General features: G+C 44.0%; 1 protein-coding gene across 1 annotated transcript; it reads right to left on the minus strand.

The window, feature by feature from the left end:
- Positions 1 to 287: 287 nt before the first annotated feature.
- Positions 288 to 4072, minus strand: LOC104256290 (cytochrome c oxidase assembly protein COX20, mitochondrial). Its single transcript, XM_059835596.1, has 4 exons — positions 3967 to 4072; positions 1647 to 1761; positions 1441 to 1504; positions 288 to 862 (listed from the first exon to the last, which is right to left on the minus strand). The coding sequence occupies exons 1-4, from the start codon at positions 3997 to 3999 to the stop codon at positions 721 to 723; spliced, it is 354 nt and encodes a 117-aa protein (XP_059691579.1). The 5' UTR covers positions 4000 to 4072; the 3' UTR covers positions 288 to 720.
- Positions 4073 to 12409: the final 8337 nt, after the last annotated feature.

Genomic DNA, 12409 nt, shown 5'->3' on the forward strand with positions numbered 1-12409 from the left:
TTATTATTCCACCAATAGTAAGGAAATGCCTTAAATAGAAGAACAAGATTTTTAATCAAGTAAAAAGATCAGTTACTTACATTGCTTAGAGTGCTTCTGAAGTGTGATTTTATTCTTAGTTTCATACAGACAGAACAAAAATGGAAATCCTTCAACTTCACAGTGTATGTAAGTTATCTGACGTTATTCTGTGGCTGAAATCTTACAAAGCCTACTGGTATCACCCACCTTGCACAAGCAAAGGCTTCACCTACTGTTTAAATATTCCTGTTTTACAAACAGCACAATTAACAGTAGCACTGAAGGATACATTTACTCAGAGAACAGCTGATGAAAATACTTAAAATATTTTCCTGTATTTAAGAGAGATGTAATTACAACTTCGCTAAAACGAACCATTCTGTTTATAACGGAAGTTAAAGCAGTCCCCAAACACTGTCATTAATCCTCTGAAACCATGTAACAGAACACATCAGTTCTCAGATGTTTAACAGAAGGTCATTCCTAACGGTGTACATAGTCATATACATACATATATGAAACAAAGGAAGGCTTGTATACTGACTTAACAGACTCACTATGAATTTCTTACACGGATTTGCTAGGAAAACCAGCATGATTTATCAGTTTTGGGCACCTCACACATTTACAGGGAAGACTGCCGTTTTTGGACTACCTTCTCCCAAAGCTGTATTAGACCACAGATTCCTCTATAGCAGACTATGAATTGCTTCTTTCATTGCCAGTTTGTTTTCTTTCTGGATCAAGAGAACTGCCTTCAAATAAAATTTTGTTTCTCATTCCTTCTTTAAGCATTCTTTGCCGGATCCTGTGTTGGGCCAAATTGTATCTGCAGTAGAACCTAGAGGAGGGGATGAAAAGAAAACACGATTTATAGGAGTGACAGTATCAAATCAGAGTTATTCAGCCAGTTGAAAAGTTGAAACCACATATAATAACGCTAGTAAAATTCATTATGAAATGATGCATAATGAAAATACTAGGGTAACTGCTATTTCTTGAAGGCAAACATGCAGCCACTGCGGAGCAGGATATACAAGTCCAACGGAAAACACTAATTTCTATAATTTTGATCCTAATTTCATGACCATTTAATATGCTGCCTTTATAATTGGGACAGAAGGATGGCATATGTGAAAGAAAAAAGAAAGAATTAAGAAAGACAGAAATAACTGGGTGATTTGATCTCTTAGGATTCAAGAAACAATAGCGAGTTTTTAAAAAAAAATTAACATAAAAATTCAGAGGCATTGAACTCTTTTCCTTTAAAAAATAAGTATTTTGGGGAGAAGGAAGAGGATGCTTTGCTAGGCGAGTTTTTTATGGAGTTTCAAAAACAGTGTGAAAGGTCACACCGGGATCATGTTGTACAAAGCAGCCAACATAGGTCTGTCAAAATTCAAGAAGCATTTTACATACCAGTATCCTAACATCGTGCAAATAAAGCCACCGACTGCAAAGTCACAAGATCTTCTAACTTTACCTGAAAGAAAAACAAAAATCCTCAAAAAAATAAGGGAAAAAACCTTGGATGACTTCCCATTATTAATAAAACCTAACAGCATATAGGAATTGGTTTTTATTTGCAAATTAATATATAAAACCCAGAAGGAGTAAGTACTTACTAGTTGCTAAAAAATGTCCAAGACCCACAACTAAAGATCCCAGGGAGCCATACAGCACTGATTCTCGTGCACATGGGACACTTTTAACATCAAGAAATCCTAGGAGTTTAAAGGACTGTAAGAAAAAAAAACAAAACAAACCATAAATTTAAAAAATTACTTTTGTAGAAGTCTATGATGCCAACTCCATTGTAACACTGACATGTTATCTTAGTAATCAAAAATAAACACCTGAGGACTTCCTACTGGGAAGGGTTACATCTGAGCAAAAGTGAACACGCACAGCTGTATCAGGAATGGTTTCAGAGTAGTTAATGATCAATACAGGCGACATCATTTTGTACAAACCTGTTGATCCCTCCTTTCTATTGAATATTATAAAAGAACTATTTCATTTTTTCCTTTATGTTCCGAAAAAAAGGAAGGGGGGGAAAACCCAGGGAGAAGAGAGAAAATCCAGGATCTTTGTTCAAAACCAACATACATCACAACAAACAGGTAAGGTTACAATCAATTATGTGGCAAGTTATGCACATAATTTTAATATCTGAAAGGGCAAATGTGCTTAAAAAAAAAGTTAAATTACTGGAGAATGTGCATGTAGTAGAAAACCTTACACTGAACACTGAATAAAAACATTTATAAACGAGTAATTTTTAACCTAATCCTATGCATAGGCAGGGGCTGTGCACAGAAATTCTTCTATATACAACACGTAATTTTTTAAATGAACCTAATGGTAAAAATTATCCAAACTATTTCATACTCTGGCTCACATCTATAACCTACCCTCGCTTCTATCTATGAGTTTTCTATTTAATTTTCAAATGGTAATTACATGTGGCATTCATAAACCCAACTGTGAACTCACAAATGTTTTTCATTTCAGAGATGCCTGCACTGGCTTCTGCATAACCCAAGTCTTCTAACTTGAATACAACTTGTGTTTCCCACCTGACAAACATCCTAGCAAAAACACACATTGGCCTCACAGGCACGAGTGGGAAACTACATGCAAAAAGGCCTCAAGATGACATGGGTCAGGGTTAAGGTGACTGCACCATAGTAACATCTGCACATCTTTCTGCTATGAATTCTTTTGTTAGGGATGGTGTGAAAATTTGTCTTCATTCTATTGTGTTTAAATTCTTGGACCATTAAATATCACACGTGCAACGGTATCAACTAAAACCTTGAAAGATGATTTTTAAATGGTTGTAATTTCTGTAAAGCTATTCTACTTGGACACAGCAGATTTTGAAGATGGAGTACTACAGCCAACTGCTTGTGGAGGGCTGACAACTCTGTGAGACAAGCCGTTGTAAAACACGTCTGACTGTGGTAAAAGGGACGGCAAGCATCTGACAACAGCTGGATTTGTATGCAAGTATGGAAATTCCCATTGATAATTTTATCTATGTTCCCTATGGATGACCATCAGCTGTTTCCACATAATCCCTGTGTACAAGTGAGACAAAAAGGATTTGGTCTATGTTGGTCTAATCTCCTAATGAGTAATTTCAAGTTCTTTCATATGGAAGAAGTCACTTGATATGTTGCTGTTGTTGGCTAGGAAGGCATCCCTGTTACATCCGTGCAGCATGATGCATCCTTTTAAAATAGTATTTCACCTGTTGCTATACTTGAAATCACTTGTTATGACTCTAACCATTGCTAACAACCGGCATGACGAAGGCTCAAGTGTCATGACAGTGTTTCACCCACAAAGAAAAAGCCCTGTAGAGGGGTCCGTGGAAAAATAAACACAAAACCCCCACCCATTCACTCGGCCCTACAGAGCCTCAGTTCTGCCGTCGCTTTCCATGTATTGTTCCCTTATTACTTCCTCTGGAGCAAAACCAGCGGGGGTTCACAACTGGTTTGCGATAACCTCTCGTGCCCTCAGCGCAGGACTCCCCCTCTGCTTCCGCGGGCACTAACGCGCGTGGGCGCGGGGCGGCCGCACAGCTCCTCCTCCTCCTCCTCCTCCTCTTTCCAGGGCCCGGCTGCGCTTCAGCGGGGCGGGCGGTGAAACCTTAAAACGCGTGAAAGGCTCCACGCACCGCCGGCCTCCTGCGTCTGTGGGGACGACAGACCCGGCCCGGCCCTGCCCTGCCACCCACCGGCGACGCCGCTCCGGGGGCCTGCCCGCCGCCCACTCCGCGAAGCCAGGCGAGGCGAGGCGGGACCGTACGGGTACGCCTCCCTCAGCCGCTCGCCTCAAGCCGGGGTGTGGGGGCAGCCCCCCGCGCGCTCCGGTGAAGGGGGCGGGCTCCGGCCGCGCGTGCGGCCCTCACCGCCCCCCTCCATCCTCCATTACCTTCCTCGACTCAGAGTCGCCCTCGTCCGCCATGATGTGACAGCGCCTTCCCCGGCCCGGGCCCGCGCCCCCTCCCGCCTCGTTGCGCACCAACGAGGCCGGACTACGGCCGCCTAGAGAAGGCACGAGGAAGGGCCGCTCTATCCGCCCCGGCCCGCCCCATCTCTATGGTGCCCGCGGGGGGGCGGGGGCGGGCGAGCGCGCCGGCGCCATTTTAGGTCTAGCGCTGAGATTCCAGCAAAATCCTTTGTTCAGTGAAATGGGTCACGGAGCAGGGCGCGCGCGCGCGCGCACGCAGGCACGCACGCGGGGGGGCGGGGGTGGGGGGAGGGGAGAGGGAGCGCGGCGCTGGCCCTTAGCCCGCCCCGCCCTCTCCAGCGCCAGGCGCGCGCCTCCGCCGGGCGCGGGCGGCGGCCCGTCCCTCGCGGTGCGCAGGGGCGCCGGGGGTGGTGTCGTGTCCGGCCCTCGCTGCCCGGCCTGGCCCAGCCGGAGAGGCCGCCTGCGGTTCGCCACCGCGCGCGGCAGTGATTCGCGGCAGCGCCCTGAGGGCCCAGCGCCACGCAGGCTTTGGTCCGGGGCAGGCCGGCCAGTCCCTGCCCGTGCCGCCCGCCTCCCGGCGGCGCTTCGCCGGGGTTTTCAATTCGCTGTTCTGGGAGCGGCAGCTCCGGCACCATGATCGGCCGTGTCACTCGTGTCCTCGGCCCTTTGTGCATGGGGAGAGTGACACAAGTCCTCCATACGCCTCCCTGTTGCTTTCTGTGTCGCGGCGCTCCTTGCCGCAGAACAACGTGGTGAGCACGGGTTTAAAAACAGCTGCCTGCTGGGTGGTGTACCATGAACCCTCGAAGAGAGGCCCTGCCTCCGTCCAGCGGCCCCAGCCTGTCTGGGCTGCGTTACTGAAAGCTAAGAGAGTAGTAACAGGGCGAGGAGGCACAAACACGCTCGGTGAGTAGCACCTAGTGGGAGAAGGAGGTTATGAGAGCCTTCACGCGGTGTAGAGAGCCTGAACAACACCGACGTTGCCGATGGGGGAGAGGTTATGTTCAGTGTCTGCAGGATACAACCCAGAGTGCTGGAATGGGATGAGGGAAAGGTGATGTGCAACTGGGAGAAAAGTACCCTGCTGGCAGGGGGAAGGAGGTGGAGGAAGAGTTGTTTGTTTTAGGAAGAACTGTTTCGAAATCAGTGCTCTTGAAAGTTATCCCGTGTGGGACATTTACAACTCCTAGACAAAACACTAGTGGGTTCAGTAGGGGTAAGTCCTGTGTTAAATCAGGTAGACATACTGGAAATGATGCTTTAGACACATAATTGTACCTGTAGTAATATCTAAAAGGTAAATGGTGCTCAGCAACATAGGACAAGAGTTTTACAGTTTTGCAAGATACTGTAAAAATACGTTTTTCAGCAAGAAAACAAGTCTCCACCTGCTAAGTAGTGAATTACAGGGTAGGTTCAATTTAGAATCTTTTCCATCTTAGCAGTGAAGTGTAACAAGGCAGAGAGATGTGTAGTATTGCTCTTCGATTTAAAAAATAGTGTGTCTTGAAACATTACTCTCTTGGGAGGAATGAGATATTTTTAGCCCTTGTTTAATATTATTTTTGATGGGTTTTTTTAATCCTATGCTGAACGAAAATGCCAACTTGCATTTTCTTTTCTGTTACGTGTTTTCAGGATTTTGGCAACTGTACTTTTACACATAATCAATTTTCATGTCTCACTAGTTGAAAAGTGCTACCGTATGTTTGCATAAACGATTTTAAATCTCTGATGGATTAGAAAAAAAGTCTCAGTCCTTCCCAGCAGTCCCAAATCTATCATTTTATCATTTTTCTAGACTTTGCAGGCAATGCTCAGAATTCATGGAACGCACTGATTCAATACATTTACTATCCGTTTTAAAAAGAACAGTAAATGTTGCTTGAATTGTGGGTAGTTTAGCCTTTTTAAAGCTGATATATATTACGTATGTAGTGCTGCAAACATAGGACATATACTACAATATGTGAAAAACAAAATTATGGTCATACTCCCTCCTTGGAAAAGTTTGTCATGTATGTTTTTATCTTAGTTGGTTTAAAAAACGTGTTTTATTAAGCAATGACAAGCATTGAGGACTATAGTAAGAAATCACAAGAGCATGCTGATATGTCCGAGATTAACAAGGCCACAATGGTGAAAAACAAGACACTGCTTTTGCTGCCGATGAGGTGGCCTGCCTGCGGAAGTTCCTATTTTGAAGAAGATCTTTCTTGCTTTGAAACAGGAAATTGGTTTTAGAATTAAGGTGCTGGAGAGCAGAGTACACAAACAGAGCATCTTCGCCTGATAGTCAAGAATAGGCTAAGGGGAGGTGAGTGGTTTTCCCCCTTGTGCTGCATGTCACCTGTTCCTTTTCCAGATATCCAAATCACACAAATTAATATCCATTGGCAATAAACATAGCATTAAAATTTTTTTCCCTATCTTTGGTATTTAGTTGTTAATCTGCTTTACTGCTGTACCTCACAGTTCTGCCTCATCTGTTTTAGAAGTTGCTCTAAAATGAATAACTATTACCCTTTGTGGAGTTAGAAGTACACAGAGGGCTGCTTGACAGTGCTTGGAATCAGTGAAGACACTTGAGCTGGAGCCTCCTTAGCTTAAAAGCAGAGGGGCTGCTGATGTGATGCTTTTGTGATAGTCTCAAGCGTGCAGCTGGCTTTCCTTCATGGCCCGTAGGGACCTGAGACGTTGGGGTGTGGGGAGCACGGGGCGATGTCCTCCGGCTTTTCTCCTGACGTGTTTTGAAGGCTCTGGAAGTAGGATGTTCTTTTTCACACCCTGGATTCAAATAAAAATGTGGATAACTTGTTCTAGCTAGCTAGAATGCAGGTTTTAGCCAGTTAGTTGATAAAGTGGGATGAGGCTGTGTGGGCATGCGGTACTGTTATGTTTATGAGGGTGATAGTACAGGGAATGTGAGAGCTGCTTAGATATGCCCACTGCCTTGCCAAAATGATTTGCTACAAGGGCTGGACCGACCTTTGATTAAACCCTTAGTACAGCTGGCCCAGCAGAGGCACATCCCAGAATGCCTTCCATTGTATTCTCCTGGTGTGTCCTGTGGGGAAGGTGCCAGAGCAAGAGCCCTGGCCTACACGCCTTCCTCCACTGACAGGGACGCTGCGCCGTTTCTGGAAGCCGGGCACCTTGTGTATACGTTTGGGATTGCTGCCTTGGTTTTCTGACCCTAAAGGACACGACTGATACTTCTTTCCTTAGTGACGTGATCTGGAGCTGGAGACCCTTGGCAGAAGCTGCCTGTGCATGCTCGATTTTATCCATCATAGCGTGCTGGCTGACTTTTGCTCTCAGCAGTTGTAACTTTTCCTATATTTATGCAGTCCTTATTTTTATTAGCGTAGATCAATAAGGTGTAGCATCCTTTGCTGTGAAGCTGCATGCCTGTCCACTCCACCCTGAAATTGCCAGCTTGGGAATGGTTTGGATTGGTCCTTGGCAGCAGTCCTTCTTCTGTCCCATCATCCTTCACCTCCGTGTTTGAAGGTCAGGCCAGGCAAAACTCTTGTCATTCCAGCAGCAGGAAAGAGGCCACCACATACAGGACGTAGGGCAGCGGACAAAAGGCACTCATGTCACACAGTGCAGACAGGCACCTGGCTCACTGACTTCTCCAGTGCTTATTTCCTTCATCACACAGAGCATTTTCTTGAGGGATCTGAACCTACATACAAGGATTTCATCACTTCTGAAACAATCTGGGCTGTAGTCCCTAGAAGAAGGAAGCCATCACACAAATGTGGGATTTCCTACCTTTAGCACCTCTTGGTCATGTAAGTTATTCCTACAGCATAAGTTGTTTATGTAGCCTCATGGAGAAGCAAGCACCTGCAAAATATGTATCAGTCTGTCCTAAGAAATACATTTAATAGGCGGTATGAATGATAACCACTTTAGGTTGATGGCTACCATAGACCTTTCAGATAACTAACCTTTGGTGAGATGAATTCAGCATCTCCCTAAGGGTTGCATGCTCTGCCTAGGTAGTCTGCGAAGGCTCTCCTCCTGGTCTGTCTGTAGCAGTTGTTATTGGCAAGTAGGGACTGTTCTGTCTGTTGGTGTCAAACCACTCTTTGCTCTGTCTTTTGGCTCCACATGTAGCTTAACCTGTTCCAAGGTGGGCTGCTGACACCAGAGGTGGTCCAGGCCTTCCTCTTACTTCTTTACTGTGCAGTCCTGCTGTCTCCTTTGTACCACCAGCTCTGCCACCTGGTTCAGCTGAAAATTAACACTACACAGAAAGCTGTTTCCTGGCCATTGAACATGAGGAGAGAAACACGCTGGTCTTTTGAGAGCAGTGCAGATTTAGATCAAGTGCCTCAAGAAGTCGCTGTGTTGCAGATGTTGTTTGGTAGGTAGCAGGCCATCAGGTTCCTGGGCTAGTAATTGAGGAATGCCTCAAGTCAAATTTTGGAGATGACCAGCAGGACTTTTTATCTGTCTTCATGGTTACCCTGAAGTTACTTAAATAGCAGTCACGCAATTGCTTGTGGTGACCACGTGCCATTTTGTAAGCCGTGAAAGCAAGCGGTACTTAGAATTGCCAGAAGTCAGGAGGAGGATGGTTATTCCACTCATGTCCTCAGTTGTCATGAGGGTGTTTGTCCTTCAGAAGGAGGACAGTATGTTATTGGATGCAAGTGTGTAGGAGTTAGGTATTTTGATAGCTTCGTGTTGGTAAATAGTTACTGTGACGGCTGTAGAGCTACTGTGCAGTAGGTTATGTTGGAGTAACCACCCTTGTGGGGATGGGGCAGGCACAAAGAGTGTGTGCAGGTTGCGGTTGCCAAGGCAGTCAGCAGCCACGCTCGTGCAATTGAATAAAAAAAAAAAAAATTACTTTTTTTTTTCCCCAAGCATTAATGTAATTCAAATTAGATTTCAACCACAAGACAGTTTTATCCTGCGTTGGCTTCACTGATAATTTCTGTAGGTTGACTTTGCCTAACTTATTCCTAACTGCCTGTACAAATGATCTTTTCAGCTGCAACACGTAAGAGATGTTAATTCAACGTACTCCTCTAAAAGCCAAGGAAACAAGGGCAGGCTTCTAATGGCTTTATTTCTTCTGCCAGATCCTTTAATCTGTTTATCTTATTCAGGTACCCAATTGAAAAAGAAAGAGGGGTTTATATTAAAAAAGAAGGCTTATATGAAACCTAACTGTTATAATTGCAGCTATGCTGTTAGATGTAGAGCTACATTTAGAATTTCCTGACTTAGTAGCAATTGGACTTAAGGATGCTTCCGACTAAAAATAGAACGGAGTTTTTCTTAATTAACGAAAATTTTTCATATAAAGTAAATTATTTCTATTTTGTCTATAAAGCATGTCTTAAATGTAGTAGTGGCAAACACTAAGCTTTCTTGTACGACACTGTAATCCACTTCAAGCAGATGATGGTAGTATTTATTTCTGCTGGGTTTGGTCAATTTTTTTAAGTCACAACTTTGTAAGATGTAGAGCTTGTTTACTGAAATTGAAGACATTAGGAGATACATGCTATTTCTGAAACAAATCTGAATAATGATGACCTAGTAACCATAGGGTCATAGAAACAGGAGTGTGGAAGGGAACTCTTGCCTCAGAGCTACTTTACTTAAGCCTGTTTCATTCCTGACATGTTTATCTAACTTTCTTTTAAAACTTCCCCTTCCATTTCACATCTTAATTTTTCAAAATGCAGTAGCTGTCCTGAGGTTTCTATCATGAACAGTGTTAAGGGGGGTTATTACAAACTCTGAGCCTCGTGTTCCATGTCTGTCATATGAATGTGTCAGGCTTAATCTTTGTTAACTCCTGAGAGAAAACTGGAGACTAGAACTAGTAAGATACTTGTATGGTAATTGTTTCTTTTGGGATGTGGTTTCTGAGAATTCGTAACAAACTGAAGAGGGTTGAGCCAGTAAGAAACTTGTTTAGAAATAAGCTATTTAAACCAGCACAACAGAACTACAAAATTCACAGGGGGAAAAAAAACCCACCTATATTGAAGGCTATTAAATGCTTAGGCGCCCTCTCAGGTGTAAGAATGCCCTCACCACAAGTCACTGAAGGCTGCAAGGGTGTTCTGAGGCAGTATCATTGTGTGGTTCTCCTGTCCTTACACTTTTCCCTGTATATCCAACACTAGATAAATTAACTTTTTGCATTAGTCACTGTGGCTCTTGCATTTTTGCCAAGATTAGGTTGAAGCCCAGAGAAGGGAAATAACGTTTTTATTATATTAATGTACTATGGTCTGGACAACTGGTTCATTTTTAACACAGACAGTGATATAATATAATGATATCACTGAACTGAAGGGTAAGAGAGGAGGGAAGTGGCGTGCCAGGAGCCACTTTGACCATGTGTTTTGCATGCAATGTGCTGTTAAAGTAGATTTATAATTAGCAGCGTACAGGGAAAGAGGCTGTTCTGAGGAGTCACATTCAAGGAGCAGAGCATATCAGAGTAGACACTCAACTCAGACAACTGGGAAGGATGTTCAGAAACGATGCCATGTAACAACTAGAAAAAAATACGGTGTATCAGGTAGATCTCAATATATCTTGGGTTTTGGCAGGGTGTGTGTGTGTTGGTTTGTTTGGTGGTGGGGTTTTTTTGGCAGGGGTGGGTAAGGGGTTTGGATTTTGGTTTTCAATTTTGTAATCAGGTACCAGACATGTTATAGTAGGTTTCACTGACTTAGCCCCACTTTGTCTGGTGACACGACTGTCTTCTAGTACCCTGTCAGGTGCAAAGTGTTTTGTTCCACTGGAAGTAACAGTATACAGACAGCCACCATCCAAAACACATGGAGAGATTCAGAGAAGTTAGGGTATGTTTTTTCATCATGCTACAAAGGCTGTTTTCAGTATGCTAGGGCAGGATCTCCTGTACAAAATAGCGCACCTTTGGCAAAAGGCAGAGGAAAGAAAGCATATGGCTTTAGAAGGTTCTCATAAGAAACGGTCAGTCTGCAAGGCTGAGATTTGAGAGACCAAAGTCAAACACGAGATATTATTTCCAAACAGTTGTCTCAGATTTGCAGGCACCTCAGGTGTCCTGCTATGGTGTCCAGATTCCCTGGCAAGAATTCAAGGTTTTTCTTGTTCAGTGACAGAGATGACTTCATGTCTTGCACACTGCGAGTGTTAATTTAGCATATAAATTTTTCTGTACCTGATGTGGTTTCTGCTGCTTTCTGAGAAGGGTCAGAGATTAAACATACTTCATACTTTGTTGCTAGTGTTTTCGGATCCAGTATTTTTTGCTCTTTTCCTGGTGCCATGCTGTGACCTGGCCTCAAGACTGAGTTGGTCTGTTGGTGACTGGCTACTGAGGGCTCTGACCTTCTGTTGGATTTTGATTTTGGAGAATCCTGGTTTCCTGCATAGAGCATTGGGCGCTGGACTAAAGTCACACCTATGAATTAACTCTACAGAGCACCTGATGCAAGACAGCCAGCAGAATTTGGTGGGGGGCAGAAGCTGTGCTCTGAGGTTTTGGAAAATAGTAGGGCAACTGGAACTCTCTGGATGGACTGGGGGGATTCGTGTGCACCCTCTACACAGAGCTGTTAGTTTCCGTTGCCCTGCATGTGCACTGTGGTGCTGCTGGGGAAGCCTTCAGGAGTTTCCTCAACCTTAGTGTAGGGCCCAGTGCCGTTATCCTCACCAGTGAAATAGCTAGCTGCCCCCTAAATTCAGTTGCAGACTCCCTGGGCATGGGCATCTATTCAGTGGCTACTGATCTATGCAAAAGGTTTTCTTTATTTATGCTGGTAGTTTTATTTTCCCATACATTTTCTCATGCTGATAGTTTTATTTTCCCAGCGTGTCAAACCAATGCCTTCTCAGTACCTCTGCAGGAATGAGAGTGGAAGCTAAACATGCGCTTAATTACCTCACTTATAAACTGTTTAAAATTCTAAGAGAGCTGGATATAATTGATGTCTAATAGATTAGTTTTTCTGGTCTGCTAAAGCTAAAATAGCCTAACACCAGCCAGAGGTAGCTGGTGAGTTATTCTGCCAGTCCTGGGGTAGTCTGTATTGACAGGAAGATTCAACAGCAGGTTTCATCAAACCCGGTGCTTCAGAGAGGGGCCATTTCTAAGGTGAGGAAGGGAAAGGAGTACTTGTTTTGATGAATGGTCCTTCAGAGTGCTAACTTGGGCTTATGATAGTATAATTGTGAATAATAGTGTCAGATCCATCCAATTCTCTCTTCGTCCATGCGCTTGGGAGCGCTACGTATGTTCCTGTATTTTATGGTTTTCTTTTTACATTTGTTTGCTTCCTGGGAGGTTACTTTAAATTCCTTGATCAAGATGATCATTGCAATACACCAGTTTGTCTTAAATCCACCATCTTTTTCAAAAGCATGTAAAGAA

Source organism: Gavia stellata, chromosome 2 (genome assembly GCF_030936135.1).
Source record: "Gavia stellata isolate bGavSte3 chromosome 2, bGavSte3.hap2, whole genome shotgun sequence".
NCBI lineage: Eukaryota > Metazoa > Chordata > Aves > Gaviiformes > Gaviidae > Gavia > Gavia stellata.

Coding starts and splice junctions, on each gene's coding strand:
- LOC104256290 (XM_059835596.1), bottom strand. CDS start 3,999: ATGGCGGACGAGGGCGACTCTGAGTCGAGGAAG. Junction 1,505..1,646: donor TGGACATTTTTTAGCAACTA/GTAAGTACTTAC, acceptor TTTTTCTTTCAG/GTAAAGTTAGAAGATCTTGT. Junction 863..1,440: donor TGCACGATGTTAGGATACTG/GTATGTAAAATG, acceptor CCCCTCCTCTAG/GTTCTACTGCAGATACAATT.